At 40.6% G+C, this 17,064-nt stretch overlaps 1 protein-coding gene and 1 long non-coding RNA gene across 2 annotated transcripts; one reads left to right on the top strand and one right to left on the bottom strand.

The window, feature by feature from the left end:
• The first annotated feature begins 9,359 nt into the window (after window positions 1-9,359).
• Window positions 9,360-11,334, top strand: LOC134223670 (synaptosomal-associated protein 29). Its single transcript, XM_062702855.1, has 2 exons — window positions 9,360-9,514; window positions 9,581-11,334. The coding sequence occupies exon 2, from the start codon at window positions 9,582-9,584 to the stop codon at window positions 10,707-10,709; it is 1,128 nt and encodes a 375-aa protein (XP_062558839.1). The 5' UTR covers window positions 9,360-9,514; window position 9,581; the 3' UTR covers window positions 10,710-11,334.
• A 1,774-nt stretch (window positions 11,335-13,108) lies between these two features.
• LOC134225520 (uncharacterized) lies at window positions 13,109-14,362 on the bottom strand. The gene is made up of 3 exons (XR_009983265.1): window positions 14,226-14,362; window positions 13,494-14,159; window positions 13,109-13,342 (listed from the first exon to the last, which is right to left on the bottom strand). It is a non-coding gene; the product is annotated as an uncharacterized LOC134225520 (long non-coding RNA).
• Window positions 14,363-17,064: the final 2,702 nt, after the last annotated feature.

The following is a 17,064-nucleotide window of genomic DNA, read 5'->3' as shown; positions in this document are numbered from 1 at the left end:
CCTTCGTTTTAAGTGGGCTACAGCCCAACTAACGGGCGCCCAACTAAATCGTAGCCCATCTAAACATAGCCCAACGAGTGAAATTTGACTGTAGTGTTAATATCCATTTTAGATTAGAAAATTTCGCTGTATTATAATATATACAGTATTATAATATATTACATATATATTAATATATATTATAATATATTACAGTATACATGTAAATATTTTAAAAAAGTCCGCAGAAAATTAAACTTCAAATACTATCATCAATGAGAAATCTATAAATGCCCTTTGCTTGAGAAAATGAGGTATTAATAGTTAGAAATAAAGCAATTCTAATTATGTATTTAATTATTAGTTTTATTTCCAGAAATTTTGAATAAACAAATGGCTGATAATTCTACACAGCATGGAAGTTGTCGTTTCCAATATCAATATTGTCGATGCAGATAAAATCAAGAACATGTATGAACTTGTCTCAACTACGTCGCTCGACTGAAACGTCGCTGGTCGCTGGTGACCCTTTCCAGTAAGTGCTCCAGCGACGCAGGCAAATTCAATGCGTCGCTACAGCACCAAACTGGAAAGCGCTCGCTGGTTGAGCGACGCGACGGTCCAGCGACGATCCAGCGATGACCCGCATGGACAATACTATAATCAAACTCCATAGATCCAAAAGTTAGAAGTAAAATGTAAATTCGTTACGTTTATAGAAGTCCTACGTCTACTCGCGGTTATGTTAAAAACATTACCCATTGCTCGTTTTTCACCCATTAAGGGTGGTATGGACTTCTAAAGTACTGTGCAAATAGATAGGACAAGTAGTGGTCAAGGAATGATTCTGCTGCTGACATTCCTTGAATAGTACGGAGCTAACAAGGAAATCAAATAATTTAGCAATAGCAGGCGTATTGCAAGAAAGAAAACATTGATTTACGTCTTCCCTTGCGAAATAATGCACTGATGCATTATTCCGCAAGTAAAGTGACGTTTTGTTAAGTTTTTTTTTCACTATGTTTTTTGATTGTTTGCGATTTATTGCAGGTCCACTCTTTTTTCGGCTGTGATGATCTGCAGGCGTACCGAGATGTAAGGCCATGTTGGAAGTAGGTGCTGCGATTGACCATGTTCTGGAAAGCAGCGAAATCTATTAGACTCTTGATTGGACTTTTCAATCGTCAAACAAAGAGCTCTGAAGTTTCGAAAAGTCGGTCTAAACTTCTCTTCCTGGCCAACATGTGCGCTCGAACATCCATGAAGTTTTTATGCCGTAGGTTGAACAGTTGTCAAATCCGCGCTACCTATATAATATGCTATCACCACGCGTTCCTAAAACTATATCAAAAATAATTCGAGTTATTGTCGACTTGATGATCTCTCAATTTGAAGTGGCATTAGTATAGCTACCAATTACTAGTATCTTATAGTCGGTGTGGGTTTCTCCGATGGTTCCGGTTCGCATTTTTTTTGTTGATTATTCGTAGCTTGGTTTTTTGTAAGCTAACAAGGCAAGACATCAGCTCAATATTATCACATTTACCACAACCATCAGAATTTCTAATGAACGATAGTTAACAATGTTGCTTGATGTCTTTCACAGGTACTTGGGCGATGCTCAGCCCTCCAGACAAAGGTAACAGACGCTGTTGAGTGGCGAGTTCAATATTTACTTAAATAAAGAAATAATCATAATAATAATAAAATTTCCAGCAGATCTTATGGATGTGGTTATGCATATGGAAACTTTGAATTATGAAAATGCTAATGTCGTGTTCCTGGAAGAATTCCCGGCAGAATTACAGAAAGAATTCCTGGATAATTGCCGAGAATATTCTTGGAGGAATTCCAGAAGACCTGGAGGATTTCCCGAAAGAATTCCAGAAAGAAATTCTTCGAGGAATTCTCGGTGGAAATTGTGGAGGATGTCGCGGATAAATTTTCGGACGAATTCCCGGAGGATTTCCCGGAAGGAATTAATGAAAGAATTCTTTAAATAATTTCTCAGAATTGAAGGAATTGTGGAAGGAATTCCCAGACTTATTTCGGGAGAAATTTCCCGAAGAATTCCCTTAGAAATTTTCGAAACAATTCCCGGAAGGGTTCTTGGAGGATCTCCTGGAATAATTCCCAGAGAAATTCTTGAAGGAAGTGGCCTCGGTCCATGGCTGCACGTCGTCACCCGCGCATATCGTCTTCCACCTGATCGATCCACCTCGCTCGCTACGCACCTCACCTTCTTGTGCCGTCGTATCCTTGTACCATTTTCATCGAGACTAACATTCTGGCTACATGCCCGACCAAGCGCAATCGTCCGATTTTCGCGGGAAAACGATGGATGGTTTTCCCAACAGCTTATGCAATTCTTGGCTTATTCGCCCCCAGGTACCTTCCACCATCTGCACTTCGTCATAGATAGAACGCAGCACTTTGTTTCGAAAACTCCAAGTGCGCGTTGGTCATCCACGAACATTGTCCTGGTTTCGTGTCCGTATTTCAGGAGGAAGGAGGAGGAATTACTTGGAGAATTCCTGGGGCAACTACCGGAGGAAATCCTCGAGAAGTTTCAAAAGGAAGTCATGAGAGAATTTCTGAGTCCCTGAGGAATTTCTGAAGGAAATCCCAGAAGAGCTCCTGAACGAAATCTCGGAGGCATTTCTGGGGGAGTATTCGGAGAAATTTTCGAAGGAATTCCCGTAGAAATTCCTGGGAGAATTTTTGGAAGAATTCCTGGGGAAATTCCACAAGCAATTTCTGGAGAATCCCCAGCGGAATTCCTGGGACAATTTAAGGAGGAATTTTTGGCGGATTTCCTGGTGAAATTACTGGGGAATTTCTGGAGGAATTCCTGGTAGTTTTGCCGGAGTAATTTAGGGAGAATTCCTGGGAAATTTCCCAAAAAAAAAATCCTGGAGAAAAATCCGATAGAATTTCTGGAAGAATTACCAGAGATTTCTGGAGGAGTTCCTGAAGAAATTTGTAAAAATTTCCAGGAGGAGTTCCTGAGGGAGTCTCTAAAGGAAATCCTGAAGGATCTCCCGGGGGAATTTCTGGGGAATTTTCCCAGAAATTCCTTTAGTAATTTTCCAAGGACTTCCTCCTGGAAATCCTCACAAATTCCTCGGGGAGGAATCTTTCCTAGCAACGCCTTCGTCAATTCCCAGAAGTTCCTCTTGAAATTTCCCCAGGAACTCCTCCGGAAAATCCCCAGGAACTCTTTAGGGAAATTCCAAAAAAATCCTCTTGGAATTCTTCAGGAATTCCTCCGGTAATTATTCCTAAAATTATCCAGAAATTCCCCAAAAATTCTGTTGAATTTTTCCCCATGATTTTCTTCGGAAATTCTTCAGGAATTCCTCCGGAAATTCACCAGGAATTCCTCCGAAAAATCACAAGGAAATTTCCCCAGTGATTTCTCCGGGAATTTCTCCAAGAAATCTTCCGGGAATTTTCTCAGAAATTTCTCTGGGAATTCGTCCAAAGTTACTTCGAGAATACTCCCAGGAATTTCTTCAATAATTTTCCCAGGAATTCCGCCTTCCTCAGGGAATTCTCTCAGGACTTCTTTCGAAAATTCTCCAGAAAGTTCCTCCGGGAATTCCTCCGGAAGTTCCTCCGGGAATTCCTCCGGAAGTTCCTCCGGAAGTTCCTCCGGAAATTCCTCCGGAAGTTCCTCCGGGAATTCCTCCGGAAGTTCCTCCGGGAATTCCTCCGGAAGTTCCTCCGGGATTTCCTCCGGAAGTTCCTCCGGGAATTCCTCCGGAAGTTCCTCCTGAAATTCCTCCAGAAGTTCCTCCGGGAATTCCTCCGGAAGTTCCTCCGGGAATTCCTCCGGAAGTTCCTCCGGGAATTCCTCCGGAAGTTCCTCCAGGAAGTTCCTCTAGGAATTCCTCCGGAAGTTCCTCCGGGAATTCCTCCGGAAGTTCCTCCGGGAATTCCTCCGGAAGTTCCTCCGGGAATTCCTCCGGAAGTTCCTCCGGGAATTCCTCCGGAAGTTCCTCCGGGAATTCCTCCGGAAGTTCCCCCGGCCATTCCTCCGGAAGTTCCCCCGAGAATTCCTCCGGAAGTTCCCACGGGAATTCCTCCAGAAGTTCCTCCGGGAATTCCTCCGGAAGTTCCGCCAGGAATTCCTCCGGAAGTTCCTCCGGGAATTCCTCCGGAAGTTCCTCCGGGAATTCCTCCGGAAGTTCCTCCGGGAATTCCTCCGGAAGTTCCTCCGGGAATTCCTCCGGAAGTTCCGCCGGAAGTTCCACCGGGAATTCCTCCGGAAGTTCCTCCGGGAATTCCTCCGGAAGTTCCTCCGGGAATTCCTCCGGAAGTTCCTCCGGGAATTCCTCCGGAAGTTCCTCCGGGAATTCCTCCGGAAGTTCCTCCGGGAATTCCTCCGGAAGTTCCTCCGGGAATTCCTCCGGAAGTTCCTTTAAGAATTCATCTGCAAGTTTCTCCAGGAATTCCTCCGAAAGTTCCTCCAGAAATTTTTCCGGAAGTTTCTCCAGGATTTCCTTCGAAAGTTTTTTTTAAGAATCCCTTCGAAAGTTCCACGAGGAATTCCTCAAGGAATGTCTTTTGAAATTCCCCCAGAAGTTCAGGAATTCCTCCATTTGTTTCTTTAGAAATACACTCGGATGATCCTTTATGAAGGCTTTTGAAAGTTCACTCATTTTTTCCCTAGAAGTTCTTGCAGGAGTTCCTTACGGAGATAAACCAGGAATTCTTCCGGAAGATCCTTCAAGAAAACCTCAGTAAGTTACTCCTGGAATTGCTCGGAAAGTTCCTTCAAGTGTTTTCGGGAAGTTTCTTCAGGAATTCTTCCAAAAATTCCTTTAGAAGTTCCTCCGAATCTCCATGAGGAATTTCTTCGATAGGTATATGGAAATTCTTCTGCAAACATTTTTCTGAAAGTTCTTCATCGAGTTCCCCCAAGAATTCCTTGGGAAGTTCCTGCAGAGTAATAATAGAACTCTAGAGGAATCCCTCAAGAAACTTCTGGAAAAATTCCTTAAGGAACTTTCAGAGGAATTCCTAAAAAAAAGCTTCCCGAAGAACACTTCAAGGAACTTCCCGAAGCGTCATGAAGCGTTTTTCAGAGGAACACCTGGGGGAATTTCCTGAAGAGTTCCTGTAAGAATTTCTGAACTAGGAAGTAGTAGGAACTTGTGGGGAATTTATCAGGGAGCTTCCGAAAGCATTGTTGAAGGCACACCCGACGAAATTTTGTGAAGTAACTTATGAAGAAATCAAAAAGAAAATTTCGGAGGAATTCTTGAAGATACTTCACAAGACATTCCTGGAACAATTCATGGAAGAGCTTATCCAGAAATTTTCTGTACAAACCCTTGGAAGAACTTCTAGTGGGATTCCTGAAGGAGCTTCCCAAAAATTGCTGGAAAAACTTTCCGAGAAATTCCTGTACGAACTTCTGGAGGAATTACTGAAGCAACCCCCGGAGGAAATCCTGAAGCAACTTCCAGAAGAATTCCTGGAGAAATTTCTGCAGGAATTCGTGGAGCAATTTATGAATGGATTCCTGAGGGAACTTTCTAAGAAATTCCTAAAGAAACGTGTAGGAGTTTACGGAGGAATTTATGTTTCTGTAGAAACTTCCTGTGAGAACTCCCGGAAGACTTCCTGTGAGAAGTTCCTGAGGAATTCTTGCAGGAACTTTCGGAGGGATTCCTGTAGGAACTCCAGGAGGAATTCTTGTAGGTACGTACGAAGAAATTCCTGGCGAAAAATACGGAAAAGTTCCTGACGGAACTGCCGGAGAAATTTGTTAAGAAAACTGCAGTAACTTTCGAAAGTATCCCTGAAGAACTTGCGGAAAAATGTCCGAAGGAACTTTCTTAGCAATACTTGAAGGAACTTCCGTGGGAATTCCTGGAGGAACTTCAGAAGGATTTCCTTTAGGAACTTCTGGAAGAATTCCTGTTTCAACTTGCGGATGAATCCCTGAAGAAACTTCCGGAGGAACTTTCGGAGGAATTCCTGGAGGAACTTCCGGAGGAATTCCTGGAGGAACTTCCGGAGGAATTCCTGGAGGAACTTCCGGAGGAATTCCTGGAGGAACTTCCGGAGAAATTCCTGGAGGAACTTCCGGAGGAATTCCTGGAGGAACTTCCGGAGGAATTCCTGGAGGAACTTCCGGAGGAATTCCTGGAGGAACTTCCGGAGGAATTCCTGGAGGAACTTCCGGAGGAATTCCTGGAGGAACTTCCGGAGGAATTCCTGGAGGAACTTCCGGAGGAATTCCTGGAGGAACTTCCGGAGGAATTCCTGGAGGAACTTCCGGAGGAATTCCTGGAGGAACTTCCGGAGGAATTCCTGGAGGAACTTCCGGAGGAATTCCTGAAGGAACTTCGGGAGGAATTCCTGAAGGAACTTCCGGAGGAATTCCTGGAGGAACTTCCGGAGGAATTCCTGGAGGAACTTCCGGAGGAATTCCTGGAGGAACTTCCGGAGGAGTTTCTGGAGGAAATCCAGAAAGAATTCCTGGACGAACTTCCGGAGGAATTCCTGGACGAACTTCCGGAGGAATTCCTGGACGAACTTCCGGAGGAATTCCTGGACGAACTTCCGGAGGAATTCCTGGACGAACTTCCGGAGGAATTCCTGGACGAACTTCCGGAGGAATTCCTGGACGAACTTCCGGAGGAATTCCTGGACGAACTTCCGGAGGAATTCCTGGAGGAACTTCCGGAGAAATTCCTGGAGGAGCTTCCGGAGGAATTCCTGGAGGAACTTCCGGAGGAATTCCTGGAGGAACTTCCGGAGGAATTCCTGGAGGAACTTCCGGAGGAATTCCTGGAGGAACTTCCGGAGGAATTCCTGGAGGAACTTCCGGAGGAATTCCTGGAGGAACTTCCGGAGGAATTCCTGGAGGAACTTCCGGAGGAATTCCTGGACGAACTTCCGGAGGAATTCCTGGACGAACTTCCGGAGGAATTCCTGGACGAACTTCCGGAGGAATTCCTGGACGAACTTCCGGAGGAATTCCTGGACGAACTTCCGGAGGAATTCCTGGAGGAACTTCCGGAGGAATTCCTGGAGGAACTTCCCGAGGAATTCTTGAAGGAACTTCCGGAGGAATTCCTGTAGGAACTTTCGGAGGAATTCCTGGAGGAACTTCCGGAGAAACTTCCGGAGGACATCCTGGAGGATCTTCCGCTGACATTCGTGGCGGAACTTCCGGAGGAATTCCTTGAGGAACTTTCGGAGGAATTCCTGGAGAAACTTCCGGAGGAATTCCTGGAGGAACTTCTGGAGGAATTCCTGGAGGAACTTTCGGAGGAATTCCTGGAGAAACTTCTGGAGGAATTCCCGTAAGAACTTCCGGAGGAATTCCTGGAGGAACTTCCGGAGGAATTCTCGGTGGAACTTCTGTAGAAATTTTAGTTGAACTTCTAGAGAAATTCCAATAGGAAACTCCGGAGAATTATTTTGGAGGACTTTCGGAGAAAGTCTTGGACGAACTTCCTAGGAATTTGTTGTAGGAGCGTTCGCAGGAATTTATAAAGAAACTTCTGGAGGAATTCCTTAAAGAACTTTTAAAGGAATCCCTGATACAACTTCCAAATGAATTCTTGAAGAAACTTCCTGAGAAATTCCTGTAGGAACTTCTGGAGGAACTCCTGAAGGCCGGCAGAAAGAATTCTTTTAATTCATGGTAGAACTTATGGGGAAATTTCTGATAAAACTTAATTACAGAGGAACTCGTTAGGGAATTTTCGGAAAATCTCCGGGTTAAAGTTTTGAATCAATTGTTTGGAAAAAGAATTTCCAATGAATTTCTTGGGAAACTCTAGAGTAGTTTACATGGGTATTTCAGGAGGCGTTTCTCAGGGGAATTCACGAAGGAATGGCGAAATTTCTGGTTAAATTTACTCGTGGGGATACCTTTGAAGGAGCTCCTGGACGTATCCATAATCTAAATAACATCTGGGAAAACTAAGAAACATTTCACTGTGGAATTTTATAAAATAAGCTGAGGGAACTGTTGAAAAAATACCTGGAATTTCGTGGGATTATTCCGGAAGAATTCTTGGATAAGATTTCAGGGCAGTTCCTAGAAGAGGGATTTAATATCTGGACGAATTAAATTGAAAACTTGTTGAGGGTTTGCGAATTGATTTACTAGAGGTATTTCTGTTGTAATTTTTAAAGAACTTTAAGTTAAATTCCTTAAAGAATTCCTGGGGGACGCCTGGCAGTTAATTTTGGTGAAATCTGATTTTCTGGGTGATTTTTTATTTCTGGAAGAATTTGCAAAATAATATGAGGAGGACTTTCTTTAAACTAACTGTAAACTTGTGCATTTGCTGTTTCATCAATTTTTTAAATGTGTCTTTTGTGATTTCATCAATACCTCCACTATTGGTGCCCTTACTATACAATCTTTTAGAAACATTTGTTAATAAATCATTCTTTAGAAAACTGTCCCTTATCGAAGCGTAATAGATCATAATATAGACGATGCTGCAGGAGCACCGCCGATATTGGACAGCATGACGCCGCCGCTGCCAACTAAAAATGATCTATCACGCCATCGCCGATATTTTAATTTATTGTAAATTCAATTTGTGGCTATAGTAAAGCTTGTACAATTTTCTGGGTCTTCGGGAAGTTTAAATAAAGTCCAATGAAAGTCATAAAATACATGTATTTTCTCATATTTGAAGCTTTCAACTTGCATTCGTAGCACCCGGATACGGAGCAGTTGTTAAAAAAAACAAGAGTAATCCTCACTGGCTTACAAAGAGGTTGAAAATGAATGGATGTTGTGTGGCTGCTACCGTGGCATTTGATGGCTTTTCGAGTGCGTAGACGTCAATGCCAGATTAGTGAATTTCGACGGGACATTTACTAATAAAGTCAAGTGAAGACCCGAGTGCAATCCTAAGCCTATTCGGACATTCAATTGATCCAAACTACCAGCAGCCATCTGCAATAATGTCGGTGAATCCATCTAGAAATAAGGCAAGAACAGAATATAAAAATAAAAGCTCTAGCTATTAGACCAATTGTTTACCTGATTGATGACATTTTGACGAATTGAATGACTGACTGACGAATGAGCACAAAACATATTTTTTTCGCCTACTTTTTCGATTGCATTAAATTGTCAAAATTACTTTGGTAATTTGATCAAATTTTCCTTGACCTTTTTCCTTGAGAACTGCGTACTAGGCTTTAATGGGTAAAAGCTTCAAACATTAAAATGGGGAAAAAATACACATTATCAAAAAAAATAAAGTACCCATTATTTTGACAGATTCATATATCAGCGAAAACTGGGGCTTTTTTACTCTTTAATGAATATTGTCGGGATTACAGTGTAAATGGCTTTTTGCCTGCATATAAGCACTTTTTACTGACCGTGTACAGTGACACTTTGTGTATGAGTGTTTGTGTGTTGTGTTGTATCGGTCACTTTTTTCAACGAGTATAATTATTCATGATATTCATACGTTGAATCAGCAAAATAAAGACCAGAAAACGAAACAAGACAAAAATTATCAAATTGCTTATATTTAAGGTTGGTAATTAAAAGGTATTTAATTAAGAAATATTTCCTAAAATTTTGTTTCTTGCTTCTCAAAAGAATGTCAGGTCATCAGTATGTTCCAAATCCCACTAAACTATTTGAGGAAGACGAAGATGTCGATGATCAATTATTTCTTCGCAATGCGAGACGACCAGGAAGTAGTAACGCAAGCCCTTCCGCTGACCATCAAGGATACAAGTTTGACCAGTTCCAGAAAAAGTTTTTGTCACAGAATTACGACTCTGTTGTTGAGGGAGAGAAATATTGTCCAATGAATGCTGGACAAGTGAGAGGAGATAATTCAGGGACAAACTATGCACGACCCGATGTCCTTGGACCGGAACCTTTTGGTGCTTCTGGAGGAGGTTACAACTATGGTGCTAATAGTGCTGGAGGATATGTGTCGGACACTTTCGGAACGTCGGCGTCAGTGTCGACTTCCCCATATAACTCAAAGCATTATCGTCAGGGGCATGCTTCGGCTGTTTACAGCGATTTGGATTCCGATGTCGATGATGAGATAATCAAACAACGACAAACCTTCGAGAGCAGACGAAGAGAATTGGAGGAAAGTACTTTACTTACATCTCAACGATGTCTTGGAGTCCTTCGTGAAACAGAGCAAGTTGGAATTGCAACTGCTGAAGAATTGCATCGTCAGCGGGAGCAGTTAGAGAAAACTAAAAAGCAGTTAGATGAGATTAACAATTCGCTGCGATTCAGCCAAAAACATCTCAACAGTCTTAAAAGTGTGTTTGGAGGACTTAAGAACTATCTCTCGGGAAGAATGAATCAGGATCAACAACAAAACATCACAACTGGAATTTCTCAAACGAACATATCGCCCTCTCCTTCAGAGGAAGTGTATCCAAATCCACAGGATTTCCGCATTCCCGACAGTTACTGGCCGGATGCGGTCAACCTTAGACCTAACTATCATCAAAAACAAGATATGGCGCAAACTAATGGATCACCTATGGCCGCCGGTGGTTTTAGTCAGCAGTTGGACCAAAACTTAGATGACATGCGTGGAAATTTGTCTCGTCTTAAACACCTTGCTCTTGATTTAAATCAAGAAATTGATAGTCAAAATGACCTGATAGACGACATTTCCAATCGCGTAGACGATGTTGATGTTAAAATTGGAAAGCAGAACAAGGAGATGAATCGACTAATGCGAAAGTAAAGCAATTGTTTGTTTAAATTTCTCGAGTGCTTTGTCCTTATTGTAGACGTAAGCAAATTGAAATTGAATAAGCAACAGTCAGCGAATGATAAAAATTATTCCTCTCCCATAAACTAGTTAGATCTGTATCATAAGCTTATGCTATTTTTAAGACTCATTATTCATTATGTCATTATCTTTGAAATGTGTATATGAAATAACGTTCTATTTTCAACTGCATATGAAATTAATCAGTACAAGACGTATCTGAAAACAAAAAAAATAGCATCGTAAACCCTAAATAATATCTTCTGTGAGATCCCACTGAAATGTGTAGTTGCGTAATAATGATGAAATGCATTAATAATTGTAATTAGAAATTGGATAACACTCCGGATCTATTTTGCCAAGGAAAACTTGTTAAAGTTGCAACATGAAGAACAACATGCCACCTAGCGATGAAAAAAAGATCAACGAAAAGAGCAAGACTCTACTCATACCTATGTATGGAAGTTAAATGCAGACAAAAGGCGTTAATCGTGTACAGTGAAGGATTTCATAAATTGCGATTGATTTCCAACAAATTCTGCAGTGAAATAACTTTTCAGAACTAATAAAAGGATGAAAATCTTGAGCGCGGAAAAAAGTTTGAGACTCTAAGGGCTTATGCCCATGTAGCGGTTTTTCAAGCTGCATCCACGCAAGGTACCTTGCGGGGACGCGGCGTGTACGCAGCTTGAATAAACGCTCCGTGGGCATTGGCCGTAAATATGTATTTTTTTTCCACTTTCGTGACATTTCACTCTAGCGCCTTTAGGGCCGATGCTTACGTGGCGTCATTTCAACGCAGAGTGCACGTGGCGTCAAAAAGACGTAGGTGTGCACCGGGAAAAACGGTAACGAAGCGTCACCACGCCGATGCACACCAGCGTTATTTTAACGCTGCGTGCACGTGGCGTTGAAAAACCGCTACGTGGGCATCGGCCCTTAGGGTTCTTTCTAAAATTACGTTACGCTAAATTTGGTGATTTTGGACCCGCACCCTCCCCCACGTAACACTTTTTGTATGGAAGGTTTAATATTTTGTATGGACAGTAACGCTCGGCTTGACCCCCTCCCTCCCCCTTCAGCGTTACGTAATTTGTGAAAGAACCCTTATTCTTAACCAGTTTATTTTTGGACGCAGTAGCACCCGTGGCAAGTTTTTTTTTAATAAGCCATTTTATGAGACAGATTCGAACAGCTGATCGAAATTTTGAGTGGAGGGCTCGGTCTTTGTTTTGGTAAATTTGCATGTAAACCATCATCATTTCGTCATCATCATCATCATTTCATTTCATTTTCGCAAATGTTCCTTGTAAAATGTAAATATTAGTATTTGGTCTCCTGTCATTTGAGCTTTCTATAAAATGGCTTATATAAACGATACATGTGTAACTGCTGCAAGGGAAGATCCATAAAGTACGTCACGCAAAATTTGGCGATTTCCAACCCCCCCTCCCCCCTTTGTCACACTTTTCGTATTAAACCTCTAAAATTTTTGTAAGAGTCGTCACGCTGCTCGAAACCCCCCCTCCCCCCTGGAAGCGTGACGTACTTTGTGGATGGCCCCCAATGAGCTACACTTTTTTTTTAGTAAAGTCTAGCTCCTTGCAACTGCTGTACATATTCGGTTGTCTAGGGAAGATCCATTAATTACGGAACTCAAAAATTGTGCATTTCCAAGCCCCCCACCCTCCCCTATGTCACACTTTTTATATGAAACATCTGATCGTCACACTTCGCTCAACTCTCAACCATCCCCCCTCTAAGCGTTACGTAATTTGTGGATGCTCTCCTAAGAGTGATAGATTCTTTTCTGCATTAAAAAAATCAAGATTTTCAACGTCTGTTGTCTGTGATTTTTTTCATCAAATGCTGGTGTCAATAGAGGTAATAAACTCTCTATAGTCCGATGTACATTGACGAATGTACATGTCAAATGGAAAACAGTCGTACACTGAAAACCAAAACTACCCAAAAGTGGGTTGTTTGCACTCAAAACCGTGGTTTGGGCCAATAACCCAAATTTGAGTAAAATGACTTTTCTGACACTCACGCTTAGTTCAGTTCACCCAAATATGGGTGAACAGTACCCATAATCTCCAAAAAGTGCACATACGTATTTATGGGTGAAGTGCCATTTACCCATATTTGAGTACAAGTGGTTCATGAAAATATTGGTAATGTTTACCTATTTATGGGTATTCCATTATGGGTAAAATTCACGTAAATATGGGTGATATTTTTATGTTTTCATTTCAAAAATAATAATGGATAAAATTTATATTTTTATGAATTTAAGCAAAAAGTAAAAATAACAATAAAATGAAATATTTATTCTATTGGTTTAAATACATGCTCTACATTTTAATAAAATATTTCGATAAATATTCATTTTTCATGTTGCTTAATGCCAGGCCAGGCATCTCGGAAGGGCCGGAATATCCCTGGACAGTAGCTTCGAGGCAGTACGTTCAATCCGAGGTTCAATCGTCAAGCGCAGCAAGCACGGGGAAATAAGTAAGGCACTGGTGCGCATGTTTGACGGCATTCAAAAACTGGATATGTCGTTGGATCGATCAATTAAACAATTGCCACTGATCGGAGAATATCTGAAAAATGTTGAAAGTAAAAGTTAAATGATATACAATGCTATTAAACTATAAAATTTAAACTAAATATTCAACCCAGAATTGAAATCAAAAAACTGCAATCAAAAAATTATTTCTTACAGCTTCGGATTCAAAACAATTTTGTACCTACTTGGTTTTAAATGAAATCAGCATCCCTTTAGCGCCCACATGTCAGTTCCCCCTTGCGTTTCCTGTATTTTCAACGGAATCGTGGTCGTGACTTTCCTCTCTCATTTACCAGTTATTTTGGTCTTTTTCTTTGGTGGTTTTCCCTGGCCCCATCGCGGCCACCACCATAAGCTGCCGATCGGAAACAAGACGAGGCAACATGCAAAATGGAACGAACATCGTGGCTCTCCTCATTAGAGTTGTCCGGAAATATGATAAATTTGGGATCCATCGGAGGCCTTGCGATCCATTGATGTGTTGGGTGTGCCTTTATTATTTTAAGTCGCACAGAAGAAATTTCACTTCGAGGAAATAGGTTTAGCTCAAATTTTCGTTTTTCGTAATGCTGCACAATTATATAGAGCAATGAGTTCAGACACTTGCCAGAAGGGAATCAGCAATTTTCTTAAAAGATTGGTGCATGCGTAGAGATCCCAATGGTAAAACGGGTGCTGTAGGATTGATCGATACCGAAGCAACGTATTGTTCCGTTTGTGATCACTGGTCAGAAATTCTTAGCTATATGAGCAGAGATGGTTCTCTCCGCCGATGGTTCGGGAACTATTCTGTTTACTATTATCGTTGATCGTCACCTTCGAGGAAGCCGACATTGTGCTGCCGACCGGTGCTGGAAAAAAAATGTTCAAGAATATTATGTTGTTTAACGAAAATCCATATTATCAAAAATAGTTACCTTGAACAAAGAATTATACTCGAAACAAGGATAATCAATTTTGACTATCTGATAATTGATAAAAAGTAGGAAATAACAAATAATGCGACGACGACATTAACGCGGCGACCATCACTTTGGATTTGTTTATTTATGTTCAATTTTTCACCCAAATATGGGTAAATGCGATTACTATAAAATAGGTAAAGTCAGTTTTGTCAGAATATCAGTAAACTTTACCGATTTTTTAAGTAAGTTTTACTAATAATATTAGTATAATTGCATTTACCCATATATGAGTGAATGAAGTACCCATAAATAAGTAAACCAAACTAAGCGTGTAGGTAGTTTGCATTTAATCCCATGTAAACAATTTACCCAAAGCTGAGTTTAATTTATCCAAAGCGGACCTTGATCAACCCAAAATAGAGAATATTGAATTTACTCAAATTTGGGTTATTGGGCTGAGCAACCTCGGTGAGGTGTTTGCATCTTGCTCTAGTTTTGATAGCAATCATGGGAAAGAAAGGGAAAACTACCCAAATTTGGGTAAATTTTTTCTGCGATATTCTCAATAGTGCGTATATTGAACTCAAAGTTTGGGTTGATTTATCTGTCCGTGCACACACAAATTCTAGACTGATTTTTGAATAGGTCGAATGTGCAACTTAGAACATTCGGAGAAAACGATTGACAATGTTTCCAAAGAGAAAATTAAATGTTATTTAACTAAAATAAATCAAATCTGTCAAAATTTGTCACGTAAAATTTCAAATAAAACCGTTTTATTGAACTATTATAAGTTCATCATGATTTTTTCACAAGAAACTAATATTTTGATCATAAAATTATTTTGCGTCGTTTTGAAAAAATGTACTATACGTTCGACCTAAACGATGCGACCTTATACCAAGCACCATGTTACTTTCGACTACGCTGCTACACGGACAGATAAATCAACCCAAACTTTGAGTTCAATATACGCACTCATGAGAATATCGCAGAGAAAATTTACCCAAATTTGGGTAGTTTTCCCTTTCTTTCCCATGATTGCTATCAAAACCAGAGCAAGATGCAAACACCTCACCGAGGTTGCTCAGCCCAATAACCCAAATTTGAGTAAATTCAATATTCTCTATTTTGGGTTGATTAAGGTCCACTTTGGATAAATTAAACTCAGCTTTGGGTAAATTGTTTACATGGGATTAAAGGCAAACTACCTAGTGCCAGAAAAGTCATTTTACTCAAATTTGGGTTATTGGCCCAAATCACGGTTTTAAGTGCAAACAACCTACTTTTGGGTAGTTTTGGTTTTCAGTGTACGACTGTTTTCCATTTGACATGTACATTCGTCAATGTACATCGGACATCGGACCGGTTGACAGATGCCGTTGAACATAAGACCTATCGTATAAATACTGATCCCAGTACCAGGAACTAATAATTGCAGCACCAGGAACTAATAGTTCCTGCCAGTACTGCGGCAAGTGTGCTCCCAAGAACCCTGCCAAAAGGAACACCCCAACTAACTTGAAGCTCCTCAAGCACATAACAGCAGCGAAGTCATTACACCTCTCAGATCACACCCAAGCTGCTCACTTAGAATACTGGGCAGTTCTGGAACACCGGAACGAGCCCATATTCATACAAAATTACTGTATAAAGTAAGTTTGAATTTGCCTCAGATGAAAACCTGGTTAGTCGATAAAAATGTTTGATCTTCCACCAAATTTGCAAACTAAATCTAACTTTGGAAGTGGTTTTGAGAATAAATGCATACATTATACTTTAAACTTTGATTAGATTTAATATACAAGTTTTCTATGGTTTACAGCATTTGCATCACCCTTGTCTACGTGTTAAACGGAAATATCCAGCAATATAATAACCACGATGAAACTCCTGCCATCTGCTATCATTCTATCACATTCTTGATTAAATTCAATAAATAATAGCTAAATCTCGCAGTGCACACATCTTACCATCTTACCATCACTAGCGTTTCATATCAATAAACTACAATTTACTACAAATACCTATCAAAAACAATATTTGATCGATCATTTTCAGCAGAGAAGTTAAAAATCCAATCGAATGGATTGGTGACAGTAACGGCAATATTTGACAGAAACTAGATGGAATGGACTAACTATCAAATTCTACCATTACCGTCGTTGTTCCTTTCCACTGCGTTTGGGGTGTATATACACTGCCGTTCTACGCATAATTGTCCCATGTTACCTTTGATGAAAAAATCCAAACTCGAGTCAATTTGTCCCACCAATTTATAAAATCGATTCGATCTTAAAATTTAACAAATATTTTTGGAATGTTATGAGCGTAGGCAACACTTTTCCGGGACATAAAACGAATCCCTACTTATTTAAACGGTTTTCAGCCTCTATTATTATCAGACAACAACTTTATTTTTTCAGTGGGACAAATTGACTCGAGTTTGAGATTTTTCATCAAGGGTAACATGGGACAATTATGCGTAGAAGGGCAGTATAGGTGATTCATTTTCGAAGTTATGCGCAAAACTTCCAAATTAGGAGCCGTGGACAAATCGGTACAATTACTCTATATAACATGATACAATTCGTAGACTGAATGCCTTATTAGTAACTGTTCTGATTACATTTGGTGTATATAAAATAAACACCAATCAAGGGTTCCTATATTTATTAATATTAGTTACCTACAATCAACTGTTCCGACAGTTGACTTTTCCCGCCAAATAAAAACGCTCGATAGATCCTCCCACTTCTGTAAGAATAACTTTTCTACTGATTTTGTTTCGTATTTCCCATTAGCACAACTGAGTTCCTCCGACCTTAATACTGTAACCGCCGTAATATAT

Source organism: Armigeres subalbatus, chromosome 3 (genome assembly GCF_024139115.2).
Source record: "Armigeres subalbatus isolate Guangzhou_Male chromosome 3, GZ_Asu_2, whole genome shotgun sequence".
Taxonomy (NCBI): Eukaryota; Metazoa; Arthropoda; class Insecta; order Diptera; family Culicidae; genus Armigeres; species Armigeres subalbatus.
This window is presented reverse-complemented; position numbering and strand designations above follow the sequence as displayed.